Genomic DNA, 14,378 nt, shown 5'->3' with positions numbered 1-14,378 from the left:
AATGACCTCTGAACTCAATAACAGACTGTTGTCTAATCAAAGACTCATAAATAATCAATACAGTAACTGAATATTGATTCTATTTTATCAACACTTCCCCTTGTTTTCTGAGGCGACCGTGTTGCTCTGGACACACCTGGCATAAATTAATGGAATACTTTCATTATCGTAAGCAATGAAATCCTTTGTTTTGTTACTTTTGGGTTGATTTATCAATTTCTTTATTAAGTAGCCGTGTAATAAGCAGGATAATCAATGGGGAGCTGGTTATTATTGAGAAATAAAGCCCTTCAGGGTGAAAAAAACCCTCTGCTATCGGGTCTAATCACCCTGTCTGGGTTTATTTCTCAATAATCGTCTCCTCATTGATTATCACTTTGTGTAGAACTCAGTACAAGTGTAACTGACATGTTATGTTTGTGTTTTCTGACACCAGACACTATAACAGTTATTTGATGAATCTTCCACACTAATTATCCTTAGCATTTTGTTTAAAAGACACATCTGTTAAAAAGCTTGATGATGTCATCATTGTGCTGCTTTTATGACTATTTAAAAGCTTGATGATGTCATCATTGTGCTGCTGTTATGACTATTTAAAAGCTTGATGATGTCATCATTGTGCTACTGTTATGACTATTTAAAAGCTTGATGATGTCATCATTGTGCTGCTTTTATGACTATTTAAAAGCTTGATGATGTCATCATTGTGCTGCTTTTATGACTATTTAAAAGCTTGATGATGTCATCATTGTGCTGCTGTTATGACTATTTAAAAGCTTGATGATGTCATCATTGTGCTGCTGTTATGACTATTTAAAAGCTTGATGATGTCATCATTGTGCTGCTGTTATGACTATTCATATTTAAAAGCTGGACACGCATGTATTTCCTCCTCTCGCCACCAGGGGGCAGCAATGACTGTCTGCTTCTCTGAAAACACACCCAGGTGTTCTGTGAAAAGACAATAAACCAATAAGAATCAGAATGTATTAACTGTGTGAACATTTTAACACTTTAGAACAACCTTCCCTTATATTCAATGAACTGAATCATTGGAAAGTCTGGTGATGCAAGGTTATGCTGACTCTCTCACTGCGCCTCGCCATTGTGCCTCGTTAAACATGTTTATATTTGATTAATGAATATTTGATTGATGAATCAATACATCTGACCACATTGTCAACAGTGTCGTCTGATACAACTTTAAATTCTTTGATTATTAAATTTGATTATTAGATTAATTATGATAAGAAATTAAATCAAATCAAATCAATGTTCAAAGTAGTTGAATAAGTTAATTAATTCAGTAGTTTGTATTAGTATCCTAGTCTAGTTGTTTCACTTCTTACACATGCATGTTGTTTTGTGAATGTGTTCTAGTTTTATACACTTTTATACATTTTAAATAAAAGTGAATTAAAAAGAAAGAGGGAGTGAACCTGGGTGTGTGGGAGGAGTCTAAAGATCGTCATTGGTTGTCGGCACCAGAATACGACCTGATAGAAGAAGATCGACAGTTAAAACACACCGACAGACAGACAGACAGACAGACACACAGACAGACAGACAGACAGACAGACAGACAGACAGACAGACAGACAGACAGACAGACAGACAGACAGACAGACTCTGTTAAAGGGACACTGCCACAGTGTGGGACATAAATCATATGTATTGTTTGTATAACACAACAACACAATAACATTAGGGTTCAGTCATCAGGGTCACATGTTGCATCAGAACTAATGTGAACATTTGACTCTTATTTAGGACTAAATGTAACACTGATGTATTAAAGCTAAATGTGACAACATAGAACACACTTTGACCTCTAACTAGGTCGTCTAAACTGGTCTAAGCCGGTTAAGGTTCTAAATCTAAACCAATGTAAACCAGTTTAGATTGTGGCTTTACATGTTTGTTTGTATGTTTGTTTGTTTGTATGTTTGTTTGTTTGCATTTCTGTGAGGGTTCCACATGTCATGTGATCCTCTGTTGATCTGACCTCATTTCTTCCACTGGTAGTATAATACTTAATTAAACATGTTAATTAAACATGTTAATTAAACATGTAATAAACAAGTTAATTAAACATGCTAATCACCTCGTTTCTTCCACTGGAAGTAGATGAATCCAGACAGGAACAAGACCAGACCCAGAACCAGACCTGATGCTCCCATGGCCACCTTGTTCTTCACTGACTCTGGCATGGAGAAATCTGTCAACACAAATATTATATCATAATGATATGATATGATATGATATGATATGATATGATATGATATGATATTATTACAGTAGATTAAAACACCTTGTTCTTCACTGACTCTGGCATGGATAATATGACAACAACCAAACACAGTATGTGATATAAGACAGAGTACAGTACAGTTAAACTGTACAGTAAACAGAGTACAATAAAGTAAACTAAATCAGTGGCCAACTACTGAAGTCATGTAGCAGCCAACTATGTTTTATTGTGTATAATATGTTTAGTACAGGTAGCTAACATGTGGATGTGGGAGCAGCCATTAGTAAACAAAGATGATGTACCTCATCTAGACAAGACACTTATAAGCTCTAAGTAGGTGAGGCTCCTGTCATGACCTTCTTATTAGAATGGTTACTTTTTAGGAGTTTAAGTTTTCATGTATTTTTATTGTTATTTTTATGGAGTGCTGTTTTTACTTTCTGTAAAACAAATATACCTTCAGGTAAAAATAGAGAATAATCCTTTAACCCTTAAAACAGAGTGTACTGTAGTGTAACACATTACAGTAGATTACAGTAGAGTACAGTAGATTACAGTAACTCACCCCAGTCCATCTTGATAGGCGCGGTCAGGCTGGGATGTTCCACCATGCATGTGATCTTCTCTCCTGATCTGTAACACTCACACACACACACACACACACACACACACACACACACACACACACACACACACACACACACACACACACACACACACTACAGTTAGTCACCATAGCATTAGACTGTCATAGGCATTAAGATAAGCTTATACTGATATTTTCTCCCCCTAAAATAATCATGACGTGCTGCGTCCTCAAGTTGAATGCATGTCCATGTGGAGTGTGAATGCCCTGCTGGGCTCTCCTCCGCTCTAGTGTTTATTGTGTATTCCACTATTTCCTCCCCATTGCAGAAAAAATAGGAAGGTAAGAGGCAGAAGAAACTTAGCAACGAGATACGCACGTAAAAGCGTATTCCTGTGTGTGTATTCATGTATAATGCGCTCGTGCACGGGTCTCTGTGTGCGTTCGTCATGCGTGCACGACGACAAGCTTGCTGCGTGGTTGTGTCTGGAGTGGACTGGTGATAAACATGGTCGGGACTCGGGAGGAATCGGGTGTGTGTGTGTGTGTGTGTGTGTGTGTGTGTGTGTGTGTGCGCGCGCGCGCGCGTGTGTGTGTGTGTGTGTGTGTGTGTGTGTGTGTGTGTGTGTGTGTGTGTGTGTGTGTGTGTGTGTGTGTGTGTGTGTGTGTGTGTGTGTGTGTGTGTGTGTGTGTGTGTGACTTAATATTAGCCTACCAATTAATGGGCCATATTCAGCAAGTGAGTAACACTTGTTTTATTTTGAATGAACATATGTATAGGTGTCTATTAAGTGTGTATTTCTATGTATTGGTGTCTGTTAGGTGTGTACCTGGGTGTATACTCCAGGTAGGAGTGGTACTGGTAGTACCAGTAGAGGTGTGTATTTCTATGTATAGGTGTCTGTTAGGTGTGTACCTGGGTGTGTACTCCAGGTAGGAGTGGTACTGGTAGTACCAGTCTCCATCAGACAGCTCATCGGTAGAGGAGAGACCAGAGGTCAAAGGTTCTTGACCTATCCACCAGGTCACCAGGATCACTTTAGGATAGAAGTCGTAGCTGCTGCACCTCAGCATGTGAGTGTGTTCACCACGACGAGGGGGAGTCTCTGACTTCAGTCTCACTTTGGGCTCCACTCCTAAAAAAGATGATTATTATTATTATTATTATTATTATTATTATTATTATTCTTACAATTATTATTACCCTTATTACCCTTATTATTATTATTATTATTATTATTATTATTATTATTATTATTATTATTATTATTATTATTATTATTATTATTATACCAGTTAAGGAAAATGTCATTATCATATATAATATAATTGTTTATCATCCAAATGAGATCCAAATGATCCAGAAAGCCGCAAAACACTTGGTCTTCAACCAGCCAAAATGTTCACGTTTCCCAGCTCTCCCCCGTTCTCCTCTCCCTCCATTGGCTCCCAGTTGCTGCCCTCACAGAGTACAAAACACTGATGTTGACCTACAAAGCAACCAAAGGTATGACACCCCCATATCTTCAAGCCTGATCCAACCCTACAACCCCTCCCGCTCACTCAGATCAGCTAACGCAGGGAACCTTCTCTAAAACACCCTGGACAACGCTCCACACGTCCTAGACTCTTCTCTCTTCTCTAAAACACCCTGGACAACGCTCCACACGTCCTAGACTCTTCTCCCTTCTCTAAAACACCCTGGACAACGCTCCACACGTCCTATACTCTTCTCTCTTCTCTAAAACACCCTGGACAACGCTCCACACGTCCTAGACTCTTCTCCCTTCTCTAAAACACCCTGGACAACGCTCCACACGTCCTAGACTCTTCTCCCTTCTCTAAAACACCCTGGACAACGCTCCACACGTCCTAGACTCTTCTCTCTTCTCTAAAACACCCTGGACAATGCTCCACACGTACTAGACTAGCCTTGATGACCTTGCAGGCTTACTCAAAGGTTAAAATGTAATTTAGATAACATGTTATGTAGACAGATGTCAGGTTATTGTAGACCTGGCATCCTATAGTTTGGATAGTTTTAATGTACAGATTATACATTGTTTGATATTATACTGTTTAGACTGATGACAGGTTCTTGGTTTACTTATGATCCTAGATTACTATTTCTATGCATTTGATGTATTACCTTGTGTTTTCCTTGCTTACTGTGAATCTCTCTGGATTAAGAGCGTCTGATAAATGTCTATATTGTAAATTGTAACTGTAAATGTCAGTGTTTGGCCACCAGATGGCACCAGAGAACAAATGGTTCATAGAATACTGTAGATTCTACAATAGTCTACAGTTTTCTACGATGTAGAATGCATTTATATAATGTAATTTAAACATATTAAATAATTTACAGTTACACAGTGCTTTACATGAACAACAATAAACCAAGCAATAGCATTTAATGAAAATAGTACAAATGAGTAGAAACAAACAACACACATAATCCTGTAAGATACTAAATTACTAAAGTGATTAAAAACATAGAAAACAAACCAGTTAAGATAATAATTAAAATATATAATCAGGGTAAATGAAGTGTATAGAGGTGTGTTTTATCCTGCATGGTTCTTTTTAAAGTTCATTTAAAAACATTAATCCTGGTGTCTCTATTGTAGGAAGGTCATTATATGTAGGTGAAAACACTCAGAAATAGATCTATACGTTTCATTCGGTGAAATTCGGCACTCGGTGCCGCGCTATGAGCTTGTAGATCTGCTATTCTTTGAAAAATCATGAAAATATGTGTTACTCTTTATATATATATTTTTTTAAAGCGAACATTTGTCAAATGTTTTGTTTCAGGGACCCCCAGAGTTACAAATGTTCACGTTATAAAATATATATTCAAAGATTTGCACACATTGTCAAGATTTAAAAAAAATAGCAGATCTACAAGCTCATCGCGCGGCACTCGGTGCCGCGCGATGAGCTTGTAGAGCTGCTATTTTTGAATAGCTAAAGAAATCTAAAATGACAGAGATGCGTCCCCGGATTGAATGGGTTAAGGGGTCCAGGCCTGGACCGTCACGCTACGGCCCAGACCAAGGGATGTTTTATAATCATTATCAGATCAATATTAACACCATTAATCATCTCTGAATAGAATGATTTATTATGATGTCATGTTATAGTTTATGAGGTGATGAGTGTTGAGTGCTGCTCTGAGATCAGCTCACCTCTCTTGTTCAGAACAGAGGAGTAGTCGATCTCAGTGTTGCGTTTGCAGAATCTCTCTCGTTCTGCTCTGATCACAGCCAGTTGGAAAGGATCTTTATTGAGGCGCTCTGCGTTCTTCACACCGTACTCAGTGTATCCAACCCACTGATCTACTCTACTGTCCCACCTGATGAACTCATCACCATCGAAATTAGCTGAGTATATGTACTGTATGTCCTTCAGCTCACTGGAGTTAAACACACAGCGGGAAGCCGTATAGAACACATATCCATCTGGAAATAGACAATTAAAAATGTCATTAATGTTCAGTTTTATTATCATCTGTATAATATCAACACTAGGCTAACTGCCCCCATCGGCCAAATATGTCATTACATAAAGTCTAAAATAGGTTTGTTTGTGTGTGTGTGTGTGTGCGCGTGTGTGCGTGCGTGCGTGCGTGCGTGCGTGCGTGCGTGTGTGTGTGTGTGTGTGTGTGTGTGTGTGTGTGTGTGTGTGTGTGTGCCACAGAGTAATAGGGAAGGCGGGGCTACTGGCAGCCAGTGGTGGAAAAAAGTACTCAAATGTTTTACAAGTAATTAAGTAAAAGTATCAATTCTGCAATATAGTAATACTCTGTTACAAGTAAAAGTCCAGAATTCAAAATGTACTTGAGTAAAAGTACAAAAGTATTGGTATGAAAATATAATTTAAGTACCAAAAGTAAAAGTACTCATTATTGTGCAGAATGTCCCTTTCAAGTTTTCAAATGTATGAAAATCCTTATAGCAGATCCAATAGCAGATCTACTAGCTCACAATGCGTCGCATCACAACACATTGTGAGCTTAGATCTGCTATTTTCAAATGGCCAAAATGTGTATAGGGCTGAAGTGGTTAATGTATGTTTTGTAATAATAATCAAAATCTACAAAGTAACTAGTAACTAAAGTTTTAAAGTAAATGTAGTGGAGTAAAAGTACAATATTTGGATCAGAGATGTAGTGGGGTAGAAGTAAAAGTATTGAAAACTGGGAAGACTCAAGTAAAGTAGAAATACCTCAAAATTGTACTTAAGTACAGTACTTAAGTAAATCTACTCTGTTACTTTCCACCACTGCTAGCAGCCCACACACTGACTGTAACTCACTGTGAGAGACGAGGGAGCGTCTTCAGGTGAATGGGACAAGTGATTAAGAACCATTGTAAAAAACGAATTAAAGCACGTAACCGGCTAGCTCCGCCTTTCCTCAATGACCTCATCAAAGACTGCATTCCACCCAGACCCCTAAGGTCAGCCGATCAGTTGTTACTGGTTCAGGACTAACAAAAGGTCTAGAGGTGACCGAGCCTTCACTGTGGACACCCTGAGGCTCTGGAATAGCTTTCCTTTTAATATAAGAGCCTCTCAGTCCATAGACATTTATAAATCACTATTAAAGACCTACTTCTTTTCCCTGGCCTTTGAACACAGTTAAACAGTTACATCACAACCATTGTCTCTACCTCACTATTTTCTGCTTTGCATTTTTAATCGCTGCTTGTATTTTGTATTTTTTTTATATCGTATTTTTGCACTGTATGAACTGTAACATTGTTGTTTTTTGATGTGTTGTGCCTCTTTGGTTGGCCTTGGTCATTGTAATGTGCTCTATAAATAACATTTGAGTTGAGTTCAGTTGAGTGTCATTTTTTTTCTTTTTTCTTTGGCTATTAAAAAATAGCAGATATACAAGCTCATAGCGTGGCACTCGGTGCCACGCTATGAGCTTGTAGATCTGCTATTTTTGAAAAATCATGAAAGTTAAATAAGGGATCAAAGTGTTCCCTACATTTCTATTAGCAGTTATATATACTTTTAAAGCAAACATTTGTAACTCAAATCTTTGCTTCTGGGGATTCTACAAATGTCTCCTAACAGTTCCAAAAAATATATATATAAAAAGATAGCAGATCTACAAGCTCATAGCGCGGCACTCTGTGCCGATGAGCTTGTATATCTGCTATTTTTGAACAGCCAAAGAAATCTAAAATGACAGATATGTGTTCCTGGATTGAATGGGTTAAACATTTTCATTCATGTTAAATATATTCAACCGTTTTAGTTAATAACTATTGTGTTCATAGTATTCATGTACCTTTCACTGGTGGTTTCTTCAAGGCAGTGACAATGTTGTCCAGCTGGCCTTTGCAGTAGTTCTGATCACCCACAGCTCTTGCATAACCTCCTGCCAAGGTGATTGGATCTACAAACGAAGGCTGAGGGTACACCATCTTCCCTTTGTTGTAGTCTGCGTAGAACAACACTTCACCATCCAGTCCCTGCATCCACTCTTTATATGAGTCTTTAACTGTGTCTGAACAGCCAAGGACATTAATCTGCTCATGGAACACTGGAAATAAAACAAAGATGACATTAAATTCAACAACAATCCTCTTCTTCATCATCATCATCATCATCATCATCATAATCATCATGTTAAACAGTCATGTTTGGTTCTAAAGGTGAATATTAGAAGTATCTTCCTGTCAAACATTTTATTCAACAGATTTAAATGTTTTTATAATATTATGAAACAGATTCATAATGATTTATTTCAGGATGTGAACATAACATTATATAATATAATGTAATATAATATACAGTGGTGGAAAAAGTACTCTAATGTTTTACTTAAGTAAAAGTATCAATACTGCAATGTAGAAAGTACAAGTCCATAATTTTTTATTTACTTGAGTAAAAGTACAAAAGTATTGGTGTCAAAAGGTACTTAAAGTACCAAAAGTAGAAAGTACTCATTATGCAGAATGTCCCATAAAGTTTTCAAAATGTGTACAAATCTTTTGAAAATAGCAGATCTACAAGCTCACAATGCGTCGTGATGCGACGCATTGTGACCTTGTAGATCTGCTATTTTCTAATGGTCTAAAATGTATATAGGGCTGAAGTGTATGTTTTGAAATCAAAATCTACAAAATAAATAGTAACTAAAGTTTTCAAATAATTGTAGTGGAGTAAAAGTATAATATTTGCCTCTGAAATGTAAGTAAAGCAAAATACCTAAGTAAAAATACCTCAAAATTGTACTTAAGTACAGTACTTGAGTAAATTGTTGAACATATGGAAATGTATTAGAACGTAATTTATGTTGAACATCTCAGTTTAGGATATAGGCTTTAAATTATGTCATCACTTGATTTGCCTAAAGAAAGAATATGATATTGACTGACAGGTTGAAATGACTGCTGAGCTCCACTGGAAGGCTTGCAGCAGGCAGAGACCTTTTGTGGTTTGTCCCAAGATGTGATAGATTTAATGCAAACGTGAATCATTTGATTTTCTCATGTATTTAACCTGATGTTATTAATGATTTAATGTATAATTGCTGATAATATGCAGTATAATTGCATTTACTGAATTATGTTCAGGTATAAGACACATCTTGGGGGAAATGGAACCTCCTCCTTTTTAATCTAAATTCTAAATTAGTTTAGGACAAGCCTAAATTAAGGCATTTGTAAATCTGACCAGACAGACATGAAACATTTCTAGATTTCATTTATATTTGTATTTTGTATTGTTAAATACACATCTGTAATCCCACTATGAACTGAACAAATAAAGGGAAGCTTTTAATCTTCCAAAAAGCCTCATTTTCTGAGTTAGTGCTATCCTACTATATAATTGGAGTAACCTCTGTCTGTCTTGTGTCTGTCTTGGTGTCTTGGTGTCTTGGGTCGACCGGGTATGGCTAGTAGAGATAAATAGACTAGGTTTCTTCTGAAGGACATCACCACGCCCTCATGAGTATGGGAATTCCACACTAACAGCTGATACATTACTGATATAATACACACCTCATTCAGGTAGAGATCTGTAGCTGATGCAATGTTTGATGCATTGACTTTATGCTATGATTATGTGCAGTGGTTTTGCATGATGGTATAAATGTAAAATATGGTTTGCATGGTTTGGCTCGCTATCCCTGTGTGACTAGACTTAGTACCAATAGAAATTCAAATTTGTAGGCATAGGATGTGAGTGGGTTTTGATAGGATGAGCATCAGTGCATTTCTCTAGATGGAGGAGTAGGACAGGTTGGTTCATTAGAGTCTTTTGAGTATTTTAACTGGTACAAGTGACATATAAGTGGACACTGAACGGTTGGTGGTCAAGTTGACAATTTTTCTGAAGCAGGCCAGTAGATTAAAGAGACCCCTCTGTCCTCTGCTCTTCTTATAACTGTGATATCTCCAGGCCCATGTTTTGTCTTAAGTCAGGGACTGGACTACTGGGGGAGGTTTAGTTGTTAAGGGGTCTACGGATGGTGACCAGACTTAGACCAGAAATTAGCCGTAAATTCCCTGAAGGCCACAGGCCTGCTAACGGGGTCGAGTTTACTCTGAAATCACCATGGCGGGGAATATGTTGTTCCTCCGTCGCCACGGGTAAAATGCAGTTTTTTATACGTTTTTATAATTGACGCTTCTGTGTATAACACGTTCAAAAGGTCCCTGAGGTTCTGGGATCTCCTGTCCGTAATCACACCGCTCCCAACAAGGTTTTGGTCCGGTTCTTTAAAAATGTACTTAGTTACTTTACACCACCGATAATATAATATAATGAAAGGTTAGAATCAGCATGTGTGTGTGTGTGTGTGTGTGTGTGTGTGTGTGTGTGTGTGTGTGTGTGTGTGTGTGTGTGTGTGTGTGTGTGTGTGTGTGTGTGTGTGTGTGTGTGCGCGCGCTACTGCTTACCAATGGTATTATAAATAATAACACTATGAATAAACTGTATGTATATTTGATATATCAATATAACAGTAAGTTATTCAGTATATAATCAACAGACATAATGTTTATTTATATTAATAACAATATACATATATATTTACTTTATCAAAAGATATATAGAATGTGTGTATAACAATATAAATATACTGTATGTTTTAATAACAAGACCACACCCGTCGGGGGATATGAGCACCCAAAGTGTGCAGTTCTAATGCGCTGTGAACAGACAGTTTATCAGGGATGTAAAGTGAGTTTGTACTCTGTAGTGTGTAATGGTAACTCCAGACCAAACAGACTCGTCCAGACTATTGCAGACTACTTCAGACTACTTCAGACTGCAACAGACTGCAACAGACTGGTATTCGGTTGGCAAAAGTTGGCATTTAAGTCTGTCAGCCGACTGGCCATTCATGTGCTAATTTGACTTTTAGCCTGCCAGCGTTGCCAGGTCTGCTTATTATAAGCGACTTTGGGCTTGTTTCCCTGCAAAGCCACTTGTACATAGGGATGTTCCCAGCGTTTTTTCTTCACTGACGTGCAGTGGTGTAAAGTAACTAGTACATTTACTTAAGTACTGTACTTAAGTACAATTTTGAGGTACTTTTACTTTACTGGAGTATTTCCAATTGTCTATACTTGTACTCCACAACAATTATTTGAAATGTTTAGTTACTAGTTACTTTGCAGATATAAATCATTATGAAACATACATTAACCACTTTAGCCCTATTTTATACCTATAAGCTATTTGAAAATAGCAGATATACAAGCTCACAACGTGTTGCGATGCACGCGTTCTGAGCTTGTAGATCTGCTATTTTCAAACATTTTAGTACTTTTACTTTTGGTACTTTAAGTACATTTTTATACCAATACTTTAGTACTTTTACTCAAGTAAATGTTGAATTCCGGACTTTTACTTGTAACAGACTCAGAGTACATCTATTGCATTCAAGCCTGGAATTTCGTCATTTTAGGGGCAAGGCCACTTGGCCTTTGGTGTTGTAATTTTTTGGAGGGCACGAAGGCCAAATGCCAGGGCAGGAAGGCCATCCAAAAAAATTATAAAGACTTTTAAGTCCAAAAAATATTTTTAAGTCCACGGAAATAATGCATTTAACTTGAAGGTTAAGGATGATTGTATTTTAATATATTATAAGAATAGTATAACTATCTGTGAAATATAACCCATTTCTTTCACAAAATAATGTGTTGGCAAATGACCAATATTTAGTTATATAGGTCTCAATATGTCACATTCAGCTCTGGACTTCACTGACTGAAGTAGGGGTCACATTAATCACATTAGATTCACAGAATGTATTTTACCCACAAGTTATTTTCATTCAAATGAAATGTGAATGAACTTGCTCTAATATTGACTTTAGTTGATTTTTCGATCTTTAAAATATAGTATTTCTTAATTATTAAATAATTACAGCTTGTAGATTGGCTATTTTCACGATTTCAAATTGTTTTTAAATAATAATGAAAAAGGAACATACAAGATTTCCACCCGACAGCCATAATATATAGCCAATATATGGTTCTGTATCAGTATATGAGTCTGTTTTTGCAGATTTCATTCTAATTGGCTACTATGCCTGCATATGAATTTCATGAGCCTGGGTAGGTCACCCTGGCTTGGCGGAGATATGCCCTGTAGCGCACACTCCGCACAGCAGCAGCAGGTGAAAGCAATTCACTTAAACGAGGGTTTGGGAGAGCGAATGTCATTCACAGAAGAAAAGTCACTCTAGAGTGAATAATAAAGTTTAACTGTGTTCCTGACGTTGTCTTGAGTTATAATAACAACAGATCAACAATACACATCCAAAGCAGTGCATCCGATCGTCAGTGCAGGAAGGATCAGGCAGAGAGTGACTGGGTGACAGCTGTCAAAACCCGCCGCTGGCTACTGCTTGCAATCCGACTAGTGACATAATATCAGCGTATCCAATCAATAAAATCCAATGGCCATGTGAACATGAATGAATAAAGGTCCAAAGTAAAAAGGTGGATAAAAGTTACGGTGTTAAAATGATAAAAGGAGCCTGTTTGTAGAGGAGCAGCTGGCGTCAGCCTCTGTCAGGTGGTGACACATAGGACAAATCACGCGACCACACATGTGTTTTTTGTTTATTATTTTTCACGGCTCACGCTACTCAAACACTAGCGGGATTATTATTTCTTGTCAACAAAATCGCGCATTGATACTTTTACTCAAGTAAAACATTTGAGTACTTTTTCCACCACTGCTGACGTGTACACAACATTTTTGAAAACTAATTTACACACCTGCTCCCAATAAATTACATCACCACAGCGCAAAAGTAGGTCAAATCAATCAACCTCTCTCTCTCTGGGAGCAACAACGAGAAACAGTGAATATAGGTTTTCATAGACATGGTCGCTTGTTTCTCTCACATAATCTGGCAACACCGACAGCCCTCTGTTGTCACTGCCACTGCTCTACCAGTCGGCTAAAAAGCTGAACATGTTCGGTCGGCTCTGGGTCGGCCGAAAAGGTCCGACTGGACGACGCTTCCCGACGCCAAGTCGGCCCAAAATCGGGCCGACTAGGATTGGTCTGGAGTTACCTTAAAACACACACGCACATCCTGTCGCCGCGTCGTGCAGCCACAGAACACACACAAACACCCGCGTGCGGGTGCGTTCGGAAATTGCGCACCGGAGCGCACTCGCCTATTAGTTTGTATTGGTCAGTGTGCTCAGTGCTGTATTTCTGAACGCACTATAGCCGGAGCCGTCCCAAACACACACACACACACACACACATGCGCGCGACCCGTCGAGAGCGCGCACACGCACACACACACACACACACACACACACACACAAACACACACACACACACACACACACACACAACGGTACATCCTCCTGCGGCCAGAGCCGTCCCCCGTCGCGAGCACACGCACGCGGCCGTCGCGCGAACACAAATAATGTACATTCTGACACGTGCCTTCCCAACGTGCATGCGCACGTGCGTGTCCGCGCATACACGGCCGCGGAGGCGAGCGTTCTGTGAGTGAAACAGTGTAACGCTGTGGGGCTGTAGATAAGACGCATGCGCAGTTTGAGCAGCCAGCGTAAGCATGGCGACATTATTTGACATAAAAATGCGAATAAACAGCTGAGATTTAGTGATATGGAAAAACGGGCTCGGCAGTCCCATGCACATGGTAATGGTCAATGGCTGTCTGCAATTTGATATCAATAGCTCCAGGCACTGAGGAGAACCGGGCAGAACAATTTTCTTCTATATAACAAGAGTACATCTATGAATGAATATTTTATATAATAAGAGTAGATTTTTAACAGTATCTTTAATATAATAACATAAATATAATGTACTTACTTCCTGGGATCGCTTTGACATGAAGTACAGAGGAGAGGATGAGGAGGGTGGCTGTAATCTTCATCATCACTGATCAGAACTGAACTGAATTTAACAGATGAGAATAAACAGATGAGAATAAACAGAAGAGACTTGAGTACATGTATTTAGTTACTTTCCACCACTGCTTGTGACCATCTATAATCATGCACT

The 14,378-nt window shown here is 38.4% G+C and overlaps 1 protein-coding gene across 3 annotated transcripts in view; it reads right to left on the bottom strand.

Annotated features, from left to right (window-relative positions):
• LOC308088127 (H-2 class II histocompatibility antigen, E-S beta chain-like) overlaps window positions 1–14,378 on the bottom strand; it is a 124,289-nt gene that overhangs the window by 55,483 nt on the left and 54,428 nt on the right. Inside the window, exons 2-3 of one of the 3 annotated variants that reach the window (XM_080432497.1) lie at window positions 14,187–14,270; window positions 8,149–8,403 (exon numbers count right to left, since the gene is read on the bottom strand). The exons of the other annotated variants lie outside the window; for them this stretch is intronic. Coding sequence (XP_080288623.1) covers window positions 8,149–8,403; window positions 14,187–14,253 — 322 coding nt within the window. The 5' untranslated portion in view covers window positions 14,254–14,270. The remainder of the gene's footprint in view (window positions 1–8,148; window positions 8,404–14,186; window positions 14,271–14,378) is intronic. 3 annotated transcript variants of the gene reach the window in all.

The sequence above is a fragment of the Gymnoscopelus braueri genome, assembly GCF_963280865.1.
Source record: "Gymnoscopelus braueri genome assembly, chromosome: 7".
Classification (NCBI taxonomy): Eukaryota; Metazoa; Chordata; class Actinopteri; order Myctophiformes; family Myctophidae; genus Gymnoscopelus; species Gymnoscopelus braueri.
Note: the sequence above shows the minus strand (reverse complement) of the source record. Positions and strands in the feature narration are given on the sequence as shown.